Genomic DNA, 16,103 nt, shown 5'->3' on the forward strand with positions numbered 1-16,103 from the left:
CCATGCATGCATTGAAATGATTTCTACAAAATGCTAAGGATTTTCCAGCACAGGATGGTTTATTTTTTAGCAGAATAATATAAAAATATTGGAACAAATTTTAAATAGCTCAACATCCAAGATGGAGCAGTGAAAAAGAGTCACACGAAAATACATGCCCCATACGTTTAATACGTAATACAAGATGTACTTGTTTAGTAAAAAAGAGGACAATACTAGATCATAAAAATGTCTCAGAAGCTATGAGGGCAAGATAAACTTCAACTCTCAATACGTAGCATAACGAGGTGGAATAAACTAAAAAAATATTCATAAAAACTGAGAAGCCTCTATTGCAGTCCAAAGAGGAACATGCAAAACAGTAACACAAAGAGAAAGAAAATGAGTTGGATGAAAATAATCAATTCAGTTATTGTGTTAATAAGTCAAGTGATCAATAAAGCAGTTTGAACAAAAACACACCAAAAGTCCACTTAGCAGAAGAGACAGTAGACATCACTTTTCTTACCCAAGCTATACCTGATTGAAAAGGCCTTACAAGGCCGCAACCACGTTGGGACTGTTTATGTTATTTTCTGGATAGGTCCTCGTTTAGCAGTTTGAGATGGACTGTTCCCATGAGGTGCAAGGTCAGTGCTGATTTGCCTAAGGCAGGCCTTTGTCTAGAGTGGCACACCCAGTGAAAAACGATGGGCTAAAAATGCTACCCGGACCGATTGCCAGTGGTTAGACTACTTGCAAGCATTCCTCCCATCATCTTTTATGTGATTGATGGTAGCTCTGTACCACATTTCTGCTAAGTATTAACATGTATTTTGAGATTTTTCATTTCACAATAAAAATGATAACTTGTGTCAACCCATAATAAATAATGTATCAGAAACTGTGGCTATTTAGTCAAAAAATCTACCATGGCCATCTTGGAAGATGTAAACGTTTTAGCATCTGCAAGCTCCATTTTGATTCCCTGGAAAGGCTGCAGCACTGAGCAGATTTGACAAGATCACAACTTGTGTCTCTTAAAGCTTGCGTCTGAAAACAGTCCGATACACAAAGGTAGTCAGCTTACCCTTCGCTAAACACTATCCTAGAGAACAATCTCAGCAAAGAAAACTCCCTTGTGAATGGTTCCATTCAATACATATGTGGGTCATAATGACTGCCAATCCCACAAGAAGTCAAACATAACAAAAAATGTAAGCATGGTATTGTTGCTTATGAACACGTATTTAATTGTGGAGGGAAATAGGCACCAGTGTAGGTGGTTTCCGGTTCTCCTAGTAAAAACATAGACACCAGTACACACCATATTAATGCAACTTTTAGAAATCTTCTCATAGCCTTCTTTAGAATTGAAAAGAAAATTACACCTCTTTTTGTCTCATTCTTTCTGTAATATAAATCACTGGAACACAGTAAAACCTCTCTATAAAAATACACTAAAAATCAGGGAATAATGATTCACAAAAAAGTGGTTTATTCATGTAAATATTCCATGAATAACAACATTCTATTTTCCTTGGTCTTGATTTAATTGTCTGACTCATTATTCTCGAAGCAGTTCCAGTGTGGACAGATTATTTTTTTAACATTTACTCTAAAATTCGTAACAGCAGCAAGTTACGTGTTTATGCTTAGTTCTGGCTCGCTTCATCATTATGTCTTAGTCAGTTCCTCCAGACTCATGCCCTGTAACCATTTTATATCCCAAGACTTGAGGGGGTCACGAGGCGAAAACAATCCTGGGTGAGGGAAGAGGAGGGTTAAACAGCCAGTTGATAATTTCAGAGGTAATGTGAGTCCAATCCCATGTCTGACCAGAAACTGAAAAAAGCATTGGCAACGCTAATAGGTTTTGTCCGTGAGAGAGCTATTGGCTTTGTCAATGTCTGTTGGCCATGTTATACAGCACGCTGACAACAGAGGGTATGAGACCTGAGGCAAGCAACAACAGAAGGCGGGTGGAAGGCTGGGGGCATGCAACAACATGGACAACAACAATGAGGCCAAGCAACATGGATGGGAGAGGGACAGAGAAACAAGGAGTGGGGGAAGAACACGAGAGCCAGATGAAAAAGAGGCATTCTGGAAAGTGCCTAAGCACAAAAAAAAGAAGCTGCTAAAATATGAGGGGTGGACACAAGTAATATGTCCATGCTTCAGGGGAGGGAAAACACACAAGAGTAAGGAAGCCTACAGAAGCTGACCAATAAAAAGCAAGTAAATGAGAGCGACTATGTAGCCAACCAATGATTAGCAATGGGCAACCTCTAAGCCCCAAGTTAGAAAACAAAAGGTCTCGAAGAGAGAACATGTGCACTGTCTAGATGACACCTAAAAAGGAGAGGTTGCAGTGATCAAGATTTCTAACCAGAAAAAATTGTGAAAAAGCAGAGCTTTTTAAATTTCTATTGTAGGAAATTGCCAGTGCTGTAGTATTCTTCTGATATAGTGAAACATAGGGGTATATTCGAAATGAACAATTCTTCAGAAAGAAGGGAGAATGTGCTGCTAAACTGAGCACAACTATGTGAATGCTGTCTTCACTGTTATTTTATGCCTGGCGTTAGCAATTACCTTACGATTTTACTACAATTATATATATTTACTGGTAGGGGCTTTCAGGCAGCCTCCCTTTTCATCCATTGGTCAATTATTTCATTCACATGCCCCCACCCACTACAGCAAACAGCATGTGGAAATGAGTCTGTTTACTTCATCCATTGCCTAACTTCACCATTAACGAGGGCAGTCTGTTCTTTCACAATGAGCCCAACCATATACAAAGACGTTCTTTTTAATACCAGTAACTACTATGGCAATACGTGCTTTTTGAGACCACACAAATATGTTTGCTTTTAGCCAATTTGTTTTTTAATTAGCATAAGTCTGGCAACTTCAATAACAATAAAATGTTATAGCTAAACAGGCAATGACAAAGCCAAAAGGCTGGCAGACAATGCCAGACTTACTGGCTTTGCCAATGCTTGTTTCAAGTTGAATCCTGGTGTGGACCTGGTTTACGGATAGACACAGCAAGAACACATTAGATTCATAACATTTGGATCTAGTGATTAAAAAAACCCAACATATGTAGAGCGCCCAATCTCTCTCAGTTGGTCCAAACATAGCACAGGTACCACACTTTATGTGCAGGATCAACATTTGATGACAACGTGTACTATAAGATTCAACAATACGTAATCAGGCAGAGTATCTATTCAAGAAGTAAACATTATGCATTATGTATCCCCCTCCTCTCCTCTCTACGTAAAGACCCTGTAAGACTGATGTATTTTCACAGGTGCAATAATGTACATGGTGTGTAGCACTATTACCAATATTCAGCATAAATGAATGACATGCCATGTTACAGAGACAGCCCCATCATGTAACAGGCAAAACGATGATCCATGTGGTGCGCCATCTTTCAGCTTTCTTTAAAACTAGGAGTCACTTAAAACAGTGAAGACGGATTAACAGGATTGCCTTACAGTGGATAGCTTTTTCCACAAACTTTGGGCCCAATACACAAAATGTATTTTTGGAAGTAAACATAGGTTTACAGCTGAAAATATCCAGTTATACCTGCCAGAAGTTCACTAAAGCATTCCTGGCAGACGTATATAGATTACTTCCGAGTTTCTACCACAAGTACGGAGAAATCAGCAGTAGTAAATCCTATGCAAGGTGTGGGAAGTGAAAGTTGGAAGGCATAGTTTAAGTGGGAAATTTGTGAAAGCTCACACACAGGTACATTTGTTGGCATTCACAAACTGAAACCTAATCCATTACCACCCTGGAAATGGCCAGCCTTTGGTCTTCCAGGATGGGAAGAGGAACAGGTCACCCCAAGATTAACTAAAGAGGAAAATACATTTTAATGTCATCTAACACAGATATTGATGTGGATGAGAAACACATTGTACAAACTCAAGATTTTATTTAAGACATAGCAAAAAAAGTCAGTCAATGGGTACCACTGATGTAGAAAGGTGTATGATGAATGGACAGAGACCTGAAACTCCAACTGAATGTACTTTTATACTTTCTCTACATACGCAAAATGGGTGTAATAGCACACCTGGAAAGCCACGTCAGATGCAGGTTTCCAGATGTACTAATGCATCTACAATTGTGACTTTTTAAAGGCTACCTATTGCCTCTCTGTAGAACTATAAATAGTGTACCATCCACGCCGAGGGTAGGACAACCCAACATGCTCAAGTACATTTTTCTAAGATTTTTTCATCCCAAGCACTGGATTCCAAGGCGCAAGGCTGTTAAAAGTGTTGCCTGGATAGTCACACATGCCTGAATTTAAATCTAGAACAGTCTACAGTAGACATTTTGATTTCTACCTGTTGTTCAGACATCGGTTACTTAAGTCCATTAGCCTAAAAGGTCAATACCTCGACTGGTTCATGCAGGCTTCAAATATTTAACAATAACGCACTGTCACCAGCTACGCTCTTTCTTTCTGGCAGCTCAGATGCTTTACCACAAACACTGCACAAGTGCTGCTTTCTGTCACTAGAAACTGATTGCAGCTGTATCTATTGTAGGTTGTCTAACAACTGCAATGATCATCAACTGTTCAAAACTTCTTTACGAGTGCAATAAAAATATTCTAGTTTCATAGTAAGAAAACTGTAATATTTTGCTCCACAAAAGCAAACTTCATAAACTTTATAATAAACAATACCAATCTTCTAAAATAAGTCTACAAATCTGTATCAATTTTTCGTCTCACTGTGTGTGGTAAGACCAGAACATGCAAATCTTCAAGATCTCCCTTTTTCTCTAGATATATATGTATATATCTAGAGAGAGAGAAAGAGAGAAAGAGAGAAAGAGAAAGCAAAATAGATAGATAGATAGATAGATAGATAGATAGATAGATAGATAGATAGATAGATAGATAGATAGATAGATAGATAGATAGATGTGTATATCCACACGTTCTAACATTTACCTTTTACTCTTCCCCACCTAATGACCTGTCACAATAATTTTCAATATCAACTTACTTTAATCCTTTACACCATATACAGATAACCATTTTGACAAACAAAAAAATAGATTTAGAGGTTTCACAAATAAAATATGGCATGCACTTTTGAGGGGTTTGACGACATAGACTACCATGTACCAGTTCTACATCTCTGAAAGTAAACCAAGCCTGTGCCAAAAGAAACAGAGAGGAAGGGAGGCAGAGAGAGATATAATGGTACCACTGCGCTTCTAAAAGGACAAAATGATTGTAACACGGTATTTGAGCATCTATTATAGCACTGCAGCATTTTACCTTTTATGCTGCTTCTGCAGCTGAAATGCCGCGTTTGCTAATTAGCTGTAAGGCAACGGTGTCCATACAATGTTAACCAGTTCGGTCATCATGAGGGAAAGTACATTAAAAATGCTTTCTCATTCACTGCGCGTGACAAAGGTTATTTTTCTGAAGTACATAAGGGAAATGTCCTCGTTCTGTTCTATACACAGGTTTCAAGAGGTAATAATCTTTTGTGTCAATCAACAATGCGTTTCCGTTTTAGGGGGGGAAGAGGCGGGTGGATGGGGACACGTAAAACAGTTGTTCAGTGTGATGCATAATCAGATGCTGATTGGCAGGGACTGCTTCCTTGCGAGGCTCAGGCCCGAGCTGCAATGAAGGCGGAGTGTGCAGCTCGGAGGGCTCTTGTCATGTTGATAAAAGCGTGACATATCAGAAGGCTGCGTGTGATTTGGCGATTGTTTCAGCCTTGTTTGTCAAAGTGACCTAGGTGTCAGCTGACGGAAATAAATCAGAAATTAGCAGGCAGCCTCTCGAAACGCACAACATGGGCACCAGCAAAACAACTGTAATGACGTCCACGTGATGAGCCGCTACACAATGAGACATGTGACAACAAGTAAAACACAGAGATGCATCACAACGTTCGCCTCGGGAGGCACAAGGCATTCATCTCCCAAGAGTTTAATAAACAAATTGTGTCATTAAAAGACAGTGCGCTGTGGGTTCGATGGTCAGTGGAGACTGCCAAAGTGCTGTATACTGTGTTACCTTCACATAGAAGAGAAATGTGTACTATGCATGTGCTCTATATGGCGGTAGCATGATGCCTTTGAACCATGTAAGAGAAAATAGAAGTAAGATTGCAGTTTTTTTCATTAAAAAATAATACGCTTGTGTTCAGTTCTGCATGATGCCTGCACAGACGGCCATGTTTGGAAATGTAAGTTCCACAAGCCATTTGGCCCAGCAGGATCCCAGACAGCCCCATATTTCCTTCTATCTGTGTTACGCTTTAGAAGACCTTTCATGAAACATTTCCTGTTTTACCTATATTCGGTTGTCTGTTTGCATGTGTTTTGTGCTACAATACTGCACAAGAAAGGGCACAAATTGAAAGGGACCACATTTGTTTCTCTGCAAGATGCTCATTATTACCATTTGCGCTCCTAAGTTATTCAGTGTTTTTGGACGAGCGAGAAATCTCTTGAGTAGGAGCCAAACATTTTCATATGGCTTCTGTTCCCACATCGTTTCTTCCCCAAACAACCCGCGTGGCGGTGGTGGCGGTGGGGTGGTTTGTGCATGCGGTATGTGTTGATCGGCCTTCCCTCCGCCCATTCACAACAAGCAGAAGAGGACTTACTGCACCCAGCCTTATAGCTGAAGCCAGGAGGAAGGAGAAATCCCTGCTGGGCGGCTGCGGCGGCCAGGGTCCGCTGGTCTGGGGGGAACACGGGAATCATCAGGGGAGGCAGCTGGCCTTGAACCTGCAGCACGCAAACAAGAAAACAAAGGTGGCTTATTGACCAATGCAGAAGAACGCCATTCCGTCTTGTTCTTAGCAAACATGTCACAAGCTCAAATTCTTGAAAGAAAATTTTGATCCATCCAGCCTTGACTACATCAAAGTGCAAAAGTAGACAATTGTGTAAATAAAATTCATGTCTGGATAATGATCCCACCACAACAGACACCCGATAAGTCCGAAATCTAAACAAAGCTGATAGTGATTTGTTTGGAATTAAACAATTTAAAATATCTATGACTGATTATAACCACCACAGAGCGCCTATATTCTGATCAGTTATGAGGATGTGCATGGCGATTCATGAAGAAGGTTACTATGACAGAGTCTGTTATGGGGTTTTCAGTATCCTCCTTGGCTAATATGTCCCTGATAAAGGTCACTAATGTATGAAATTGACCTTCAAATCACTTACACTCAGTCTAGCTCACGAACAAATATATATGACAAAAACCAAACAGGAGGGATAGATTCTGAAACAGTATGAAATGTACGATGCATATTAAGGTGCATAATTCTGCAATAGTGATGGGCCAACCTTTCCTTGCAAAAACAAACACATTTCTTTCCAAATGGTTGTCTCTGACCACTGCCTGTTGCATGTACAGTATGTTGCACATGTGTCAGCATGCCCAAGAGTGGCACAGGCACATAGGTATCTAGGACCTGGCTTTTCTGTCGCTCATAACAGGCACAGGTTCAACAGAGTATTTACGGAAAAGGTACGCAGTTTAAGAAAATAAAAAAACAACACATAATGTAAACAAAGGTGTAAAGATTCTAATTGAACTCCAAAATTATTTCTCCTAAATTGCCAATCGAACTAACTATTTGATTTTTTTTTAATGACAAAGTAACATTATTCTGAAAAGCGAAAATGAACAGCTGTGTGGAATTTTTGCATAGTCCTCCTAGGCAAAAAGCCACAGAAATGAAAAAAAAAACATTATTTCCAAGGATGAAAGTGACTTTGCCAAGTGTAGAAGCTCCAAAACAGGCCTCACAAACACTAATAGAAAGACAGATGGTTCTACTGAAGGTTTTGCTGCCAAAAATAAAATTAAAAAAATCGAAAATAAAAAAATAAATGTGTGATGTTATTGAAGCTGAATGCAAAGTTCTCTAATGACTGAAAATATTCTTGTCCCGTTGCATGTGTGAAAACTGCCTCCAGGGCTAACCTAGCTTTCGGGAAAAAAAAATGACAGTTCAAAAATATAATAATATTACTCTAAAAAACATTTAAAAAATGGTTGAAAAGAAAGTTGAGCTTCTCATAATTTAAACTCTTTCCTTGTTATACTCCCTTTCCTACCCTATTTTGTGGGATGACAGACTGACCAACTGAACACTTAAATTGTATATTCAAATAGGCACCTGCTATTTTCCAGCTAATGCTTCGGACCTTCAGGAGCAAATTTGCAATGGAGTGCACCTAGAAACTGACTCGAGTTATATGGTAGAAATATGGATCTAAGAACAAATTCCCCTTTTAGTTTACTATCTTCTAAAAAAATTGCTGCTTAGTGAGTGACTGACTATTTAATGCCAGTAAAGAGTCCTTATCAATCAGTTCACTGTATGAGAGAAGAGATAATCAGCACCTACTAATCAGCCATTGTCCTTACTGCCTATAAATATAATATTATGCTACATCGTGACACATAATACATTCGATCATTCAGCAGGTTGTGTGCCTGTAAAAATAACACCCAATAAAAGTACCAATGATTTTCCAGTTTCCAGTCCTTCAATAAATTCCAAAAATGCACCACAAACCTGTACCTCTGCCAACGATGTAGATCACTAGTATTATGATTAAGGGTTTTAAATGCACAGTACACATATATAGTGATCCTAGGTTTCAATGTTTCAAAAGAATAATTAATAGTAAATCAAATAGAACCATTTTAAACTGGAATAATGCACATTCATGCAAACTCTGACACATGTTGTTAGACCTTTTTCTGACATGTGTAAAAGCCCTAGTATGCTATGGCTATTCTAAAGGCAGTTCTAGCCACTTCAAAATGTTGTAGGTGCCATTTGAAAAGAATGAAGGATGTTGTTGGGACAGGAAGTCTACTGCATGTCTCTGGAGAGAGTGTTTTCCCTGCCGTATGCTGATCTCCAAACAAATCACATAAAATTCACTGTATGATTTCTAGATCCCTACCTCAGTGAGAATGACAATCATACATGTCCCTCTTTACATGGATTGAGGTCTGAGAGCTTGGCTCTGAGGTCGAAGGGAGGCATGCACAGTGCACCCTTATTTCACAGAGAGTGCCTAATGCTCTCTGTCTGCACAAGCTGTGATAGACTGGCAGTGGTGGCAGCAATAAATCTGTCGTCAGGTATACCTGTATCCCTGTATTCTACCAAGAGTGGACGACTACACAGACTTAATCAGAAAGATGAGTAGTCTCTCGTGCCTGTGGCCTGTTGCCTTTGTCTACCGGCCGTGTGTTTTAGTGCCTGTGGGTGTATCTGGGGAAGGAAGGCGAGTTGAGCCATTATGTATAATGTGATCTGTTCTGGTGGACTATTCAACTCCCCAGTGCCCCTCCCAACTCCTTGGCCAGGCCTGGTGGGCAGGGGGTTTACATTCCCTCTTATCAGTGTTTAGCTACCCTAACCCTGTTAGAAGGGACTCTTTCTGTTTGGAGATGGTCAGGAGATAATTAAATCTCCTCTCTGAGGAATAGCCCGAGTTGGTCCAAGGAAAGACAGTAGATCATCCTTTGTATGCTTCAGACACGCAGTGGAAATGCAATAAATGTGACTTGTCATTTGAGTGGCACACAGGATTCAAAAGCAGCAGACCCTCTGACTGGATCAGCCTATCAATCAGAAGTGATAAAAGTCTGGCCTTAGTGGTCAGTTGCGGTTCAAGACTGGCCTACGGCTCTGAAGAGACGACCCTACACGGGTTCGTCTGAGGAAGTCATTTACAGTCAGTGGTGTAAAAGCAAGAAAAGAGGCTTGCTCACCACATCTCTGCACACCACTGATTGGGGTTTAACTTGAGGAAGTGTTCTCTGTGATGGTTGACTCATGCTGCGAAAGAGTTTGCCGGTTTGACAAGAATCAGTGGCACTGGCCAGAGTACCGGCTGTTCCTGTGAGGCTTGTGGAGCTAGCGCTCTGAACAAGGAAATTGCAGACAGCTGCTCAAGATAAGGAATCTTGCTGCACATCGACATAGGGAGACAGGAAAACTTGATCCCAGTCCTTATAGGTGAGATCAATTTGTCCTGACCCCTGCCCTGTGCTGTGGGAGCCAGTGGTGCACTTCCAGTTACAATTTGTACCAGTGATACAGGCCCTTCCACCTTTCTTTTTGTGATATCTGGAGGTAAGAAGGTGTACTGGCACTCTGGCCAGCCACCTCTCGGTGTCCTCACTAAGGACAGGAGGGCACTTCTGTTGCTTTCATGCCCAGGAAGACGGGTATAACAGACATTTTCAGCATGAAATATGTGGAAAATCTATCTACCAACATGTGAGCCATCCTTTCAACAAACTAATGAAAGAGAATGAAAACTATTGACAAGAAAATTATCTCACCAACTTTACCCCTTGACAAATTAGCATCATTAGAGATATGCTCATGTTAAGGGCTCTCTTTCTGCACTGAACTTGCATTAAGAAAAATGACAACTATAGAAATTTAAAATTTAAAATGAGACGTGAAATAATTGACTGAGGTATGGTACTTCCTGATACTCAAAATTCATCAAATAAAGACTAGATCTGAATCCAAATCCTGGCTCTTATTAAACCTATGACTGCAGATGCTAGAATGCAAACTAGAGCTCATGCAGCATATAACATATGGTCTTGAACCCAGGAGTTAGCTTTGTCAATCATACAATTCAATGTGGTAGCATAGGGTATATGTTTTCAAATAAATGCACTTTGGGGGCATGCATTGAGGCTAAATTGGATTTCTTTATCACACTACATAACATGACCATCATGTGCTGGAGGGTATCCCGTCTAAATGCGGATCATGGGAAACACACATCAGTGACACATTCAGGCCAAGAGACTACATTGTTCAGAGTTTCACTATCATGAAGGTAGAACGTATTATTTTCACCTGGAATACTTGAATTCCAACAAAGGAACAGCATAAAGTCAAACTATATCGATGATATGTATAGAGAAGATGAGTTGCTATATTTGAAGCCTACTGTGGAAATCAAGGTAGCAAATCCAACTCGAATTTTTAATTGGGAGTGCTCGGTGTTGCCAAGAAAGACCCATTTGGCTGGGAGAAACCATATTTATTGGCGGAAACGTTATTGGATCGCTAAAGTGTTTTTTTGTATGGCATTCAAAGAAATTGCTTTATTTGTGATGAGCACAACACAGCAGCTTCACTCTTCATCTTGATATTGAGATCAAAGAGTTAGTCATGGAATGTAATCCTTGACCGTGCTCACTGGGATGAAACCAGTATCCCGTTCACTGGTCCTAATTCATTCCTCGAAGCTTATTTGGTGGTGAATCCTACATAGGCACTATCTGCCAGTTAGTTACATATGGACACCTATGATATTTAACATTCTTGATGTGTCAGTGGCCTAATCTATAAACTATTATGATTGATATCCATAACCACATACATTATTTATAGTGATTCTGACATTTGTTTCTTGCTTCATGATAGCATTTCCTCTTCACCTGGCGAGTCTAACTTAGACATTTTATAAATGTTGGTCCTTCTCGTGTTAAATTCCAGAAGGTTCATTCCTTGCCAATCTTTCACTGATAACATTCCAATCCTTTCACTGCAAAAATTATGCCTGTGGGCATATTATATATAGGAACCAGCTTCTAGTGAAGTTTCAAATGTAATTAACACACAGCTCAAACTCTCGAAAGATTGCTTCTTTGATTTTGCTACATGTATTCCACCTGTTTGCACCTAATCAAGATGTAATTTCTACCACAAGTAATCCATATCTAGCGACAGAATGCAGTTGTTTTCTAGGAGACTGGGTTAATCCAATTTGTTGGATAGAATAAAATCTTTTGCGTGAAATAATGCTACCTTCTATATTTCACATCTGAACCTAACTTTCTATTGCTCAGTGTACTAAGGGTTTTTCTAGCTATAATCAATCGGTCAATCACCAGCCCATATCTGACATGGGTTGCCACTTCATGGATTGCAATCATGGATAAGTGTATTATAAAACTGTCTGATTTCACTTTTAAGATGTGTTTTTTCAATAGGACAACTTCCAGGTGACATATTTTCCCTTAAAGCTCTAATGTGAAAAGGTAAAAGTGAAGCATTAGATACAAATAACATTTACAACATTTGCAGAGCCATCCCTTTCAAAATCCTTAATTTGTTCCAACAAATCTCCCCCTCTCACTTAATCTGCTGTTTCCTCAGGATGAATCTCGAATGTTTCTAGGAATATAAGATTCCTCCAGGGGCTAAACACTTAGAGATTGGTGGAATAATATTGCCTTTCTGTATATCCCAGCATTTTTTGCCCACATCCTGGCCTATTGGTTATTTTTTTGATGTATGGCGGATAGTGGAAGCAGCTCAGAAAGATCACTCCATTACCTAGGAGGTATGGCAACCCAGGCACTTACATGTAACGGTTGAGACCAATCATCAAAGTTTCTTAAACTCCGACCTTGGAATGCCTTTAGATCCCTGTGCTACACACTGATGATTTGTTATTGCCTCATGAAATACTACTAGTCGCTGAATCTAGCCACTAAAAAAAAGTTACATGGAATGTATAATATTGTATGTTGAAATACAAACATGAACTGGGCCACAGCTACAATTTCAATACAATTAACACACTCAATACAATCTCTGCACATTTTATTGGATGGATCCAGTTCAGAATTTCATTTCCGGTTTCCTGCAGTTTGCAACAGGAGATAACCCTAGATAGCTTGACTAACTCGAATAATTTATCAGTAGCATTATCTAAACTGGAGAGCACAATCAACAGGTAATGAAAGGGACACAGCAGAATACTTAGCCCCAATTTTTTCCCTTAAGTATGAATTCTCTTTTTCCACTTTGAGATTAATGACAGAAAGGTTACATATCCATGGCAAACAATAAGGGTTAATGGTGGCTCTTCTGATTAGACCCGCACCTGAGGTCCAGTTTGTATCACCAATTGTCATTAATCTAGATGACAGCATCTGGATTACGTGCAAGTTATTAAGTGTTCTAATAAATTCTTCTCCCGGACAATTTTTCATTTTTGTCTGCCATGAATAGTGCCAGTTAACTTCTTCTGATTAGACTTTAATTAATTTTATGTTTTTTTGTAAATATAACCAGTGTTAGTAAGACTTTTTTAGTGTGACTTCTGAAAAGATACAATTTTCAATGCAGTAGCTCTGCGCTATGCTTTCTCTTAATGCTATTCATTTGTGATTGTGTTACATGTTTTTATCTTAATGTATGTGTTTGATGGATTGCAGCTTTTATGATTATATATTTATTAATAAACAAGTAGTTTGACTGACTGGCTTAACTTGTATAAAAACCTGCTCAGCATCAGCCTCTAAAACCCCTAACGGGTGTTAGGAGGTTTAAAGCGGCTCAACCTCAAAGAATGAATATTGTAATAATATTGCCGGACCTGTTGGATAAAATATTTGAGTAAATTGTGATGTCAATATTAATGCTGCATGAGACACACATTAATTAGTCTTGAGGGTGACTGGTCACGGAGCCCTAGATGGCCATAGCATACCGCCACCTTATATACACTATTCTTAACACTGGAGTGGAGAGAGATACTTGACTGAATTGCTAACGGCAAATTGCAAAAGTCTAAATCGTGTGCATTCGATGGAAACACTATGCATTTTTTGTATCCTCACATAAAGCCAGAAACCCCCGAAAAGGTGGATACCTTCTCAGAGGCAGAAACTTGTAAGACAGGGCTATGTGTCTACTATTACATGGGTGAAATGCCCGGATCCACTTGAGGCAAGCTTTTTACAGTCAAATATATTTCAAACAATTGCAGTAGAAGCAGGTGTTTGTTATAGATCACTCAGTTTACAAACAAGGTATTGCATATCTTATAGCTATTGTTGTTTGTAATAAGAAAGATAGATTAAGATACTGACAATGTCACGTGCACTAGCACTGGCCCTTATGGAAAAGGGCCAGATTTTTAAATCTTTAGATTGAATGACAAACGCTTTACATTTAGGAAAGCAAATAATAAAACACCAATATGTAGCAGTATTCGCTTCTCACCTGTAACTTTGTAATAGTTTGAAATAACTGGACCACCCAAAGAGAATCTTCGGTCGACTTTATATCAGGCACCGACATTCTATGGTTTTTTACAAAATACTTTAAATGTATTATGCTGAACAATTTTTCCATGCCTTCTTGACAGTCACTGAAGCAGAATAGACTGGATTCGACAAGTACCAATAGGGGGAGGGGTGGGGCATCGCAAAAGTAGATTGTATTGCTCCTCCACGGGGGGAGGGAGGGAAGATATGAATATTTTTATTGCAGTTTCACCAACTGCATGCACCAACTTCAGAACATTTAGATAATGATAAATTAATAATATGTACATACATGCTGAGTGAGTGGCTAAGGAATCGTCATTGGTCAGAACTTTGGAAACAGGCTGAATTAGAACTCAGATCACCAACCCGGATGCTGTTTATCGATTTCCCAGAGGCTTCAGGTCCATGCATGTATGCTCTTCTGGCATTGTGTTGAATGGTGTAGACTGTGTGTGGGGGGAGGGGCAGACTTCCTTTACTGTAGACCACGAAGGCATGACTTTAAGAGATGGAAGTGACTGAAGATGTGCAGCCCTCCGGCAAAAGTCATATCATCAGGCCTGGTCCTTTATACAGTTCCATATGTTGCTTTTTCACAGCAATTGACTTAAACTTGCATAGATCCGGCAGAGAAGTCATTACAATGTCATTTTTAAACACTGACAGAAGTTGCTGTAACAACAAGCATTTGCAATGCAATAGGTCTCGCATTTACGCAAGTTTGAGCTATTGGCATTGTAAATGACAATTACTTTTATTTTTTTGTTTTTAAAACGTAAATAAAAGACCTTTTCATTTACAGCGCCAATAGCTCTAAATCTCGCAATCAGGAGACCTATTGCATTGCAAATGCGTGTTTCTTTCTTTTCAAGCACGCTACCAGGGGCTACCAGGGTAGGTCTTTTTCATCTGGCTCCCGCGTGTACTCTCCCCCCCCTGGTTCCTTCCACCGGCCCTCGTCAGTGTTTCTTGCCCGCACCCTCCTCCCTTTGTCCGTGTTTCTTGCCTGCACCCTTCCTCGTCCGTGTTTCTTTCCCATACACATCTGTATTTGCGCACGCGTGCGTGCGTGCGGGTGGGTAGGTAGGTGGTTGCACGTGCTGCCTGCCGTGCCCCCAACCGCCCTCCATGCGCGTGCTGGCTCTCCCCTCCCATGACCTTAAGTTGAAGTATATGCTCTTGTATCATGAGTGGCTCTTATTCGTTATGGACGTCTGTTTCTGTACACTTGTGTATCAAATGTAGGAAGGGATTCATTGGCTTTCTATCACAAAAACTCAAAGAGATGTTTTTGACAATGGGGAGTTCATCCATAGCATGTTGTGCAGCAAACAGTATTAAGCTGTCCTCGCAACTGGCTGCCGGTCACACCTGATTGTCTGATAGCTGCCCTACAAAAGTGAAGCTAGTAGGAGGCTCCCAGAATGAGTCCAAACATTCCTTGTCGAATACAGTAGTCTCAATATTCAGATGTCCTCTATTTTTTGTCTGAACAATAGTGCTTTTTCCGGTGCTGTAACAGCATACAGAACAATGTGTATAAATGCCCCTTGTTATTGTTTTGAATTTTTTGAAGTCACATTTGTGTCAATAGAAACAAGCCCGTGAGCAAAGAGATGCCGTGCGGTGCGTGTGCACATCGGATGTCAAGCCGCTAGCTGGAAGCAGAGAGGAGACGCCATGCGCGTGAACATCGCCTGTCCAGGCGCGCACATGGTTTGTCTCCCTTCGCTAGTAAAACCGACAACAATAGTCTTGCCAAGGCGAATGCAGCGCATGCGCTGCGTTCGCTAGGCGAGACCTAAAAAGGTGTCCATTACAGCTACCCAACACTCAAATTAACCTAAGAATGAACAATGCATGCCCAAAGTAATGTTTTGCTTTAAGTACCATGAGCAGTGCTAGTATTTGATTTAACGTACAGGTGTAAAGCACATTCCTCGTTTGCTGAAAAGTGAGTCCCTGT

At 40.1% G+C, this 16,103-nt stretch overlaps 1 protein-coding gene across 3 annotated transcripts in view; it reads right to left on the reverse strand.

Annotated features, from left to right (window-relative positions):
• Nucleotides 1-16,103, reverse strand: part of SOX5 (SRY-box transcription factor 5) — a 423,652-nt gene that overhangs the window by 134,091 nt on the left and 273,458 nt on the right. For all 3 annotated transcript variants that reach the window (XM_085652751.1, XM_085652752.1, XM_085652753.1), the window contains one exon: nt 6,660-6,783. In XM_085652751.1, coding sequence (XP_085508877.1) covers nt 6,660-6,783 — 124 coding nt within the window. The remainder of the gene's footprint in view (nt 1-6,659; nt 6,784-16,103) is intronic.

The sequence above is a fragment of the Triturus cristatus genome, chromosome 4_1, assembly GCF_964204655.1.
Source record: "Triturus cristatus chromosome 4_1, aTriCri1.1, whole genome shotgun sequence".
NCBI lineage: Eukaryota > Metazoa > Chordata > Amphibia > Caudata > Salamandridae > Triturus > Triturus cristatus.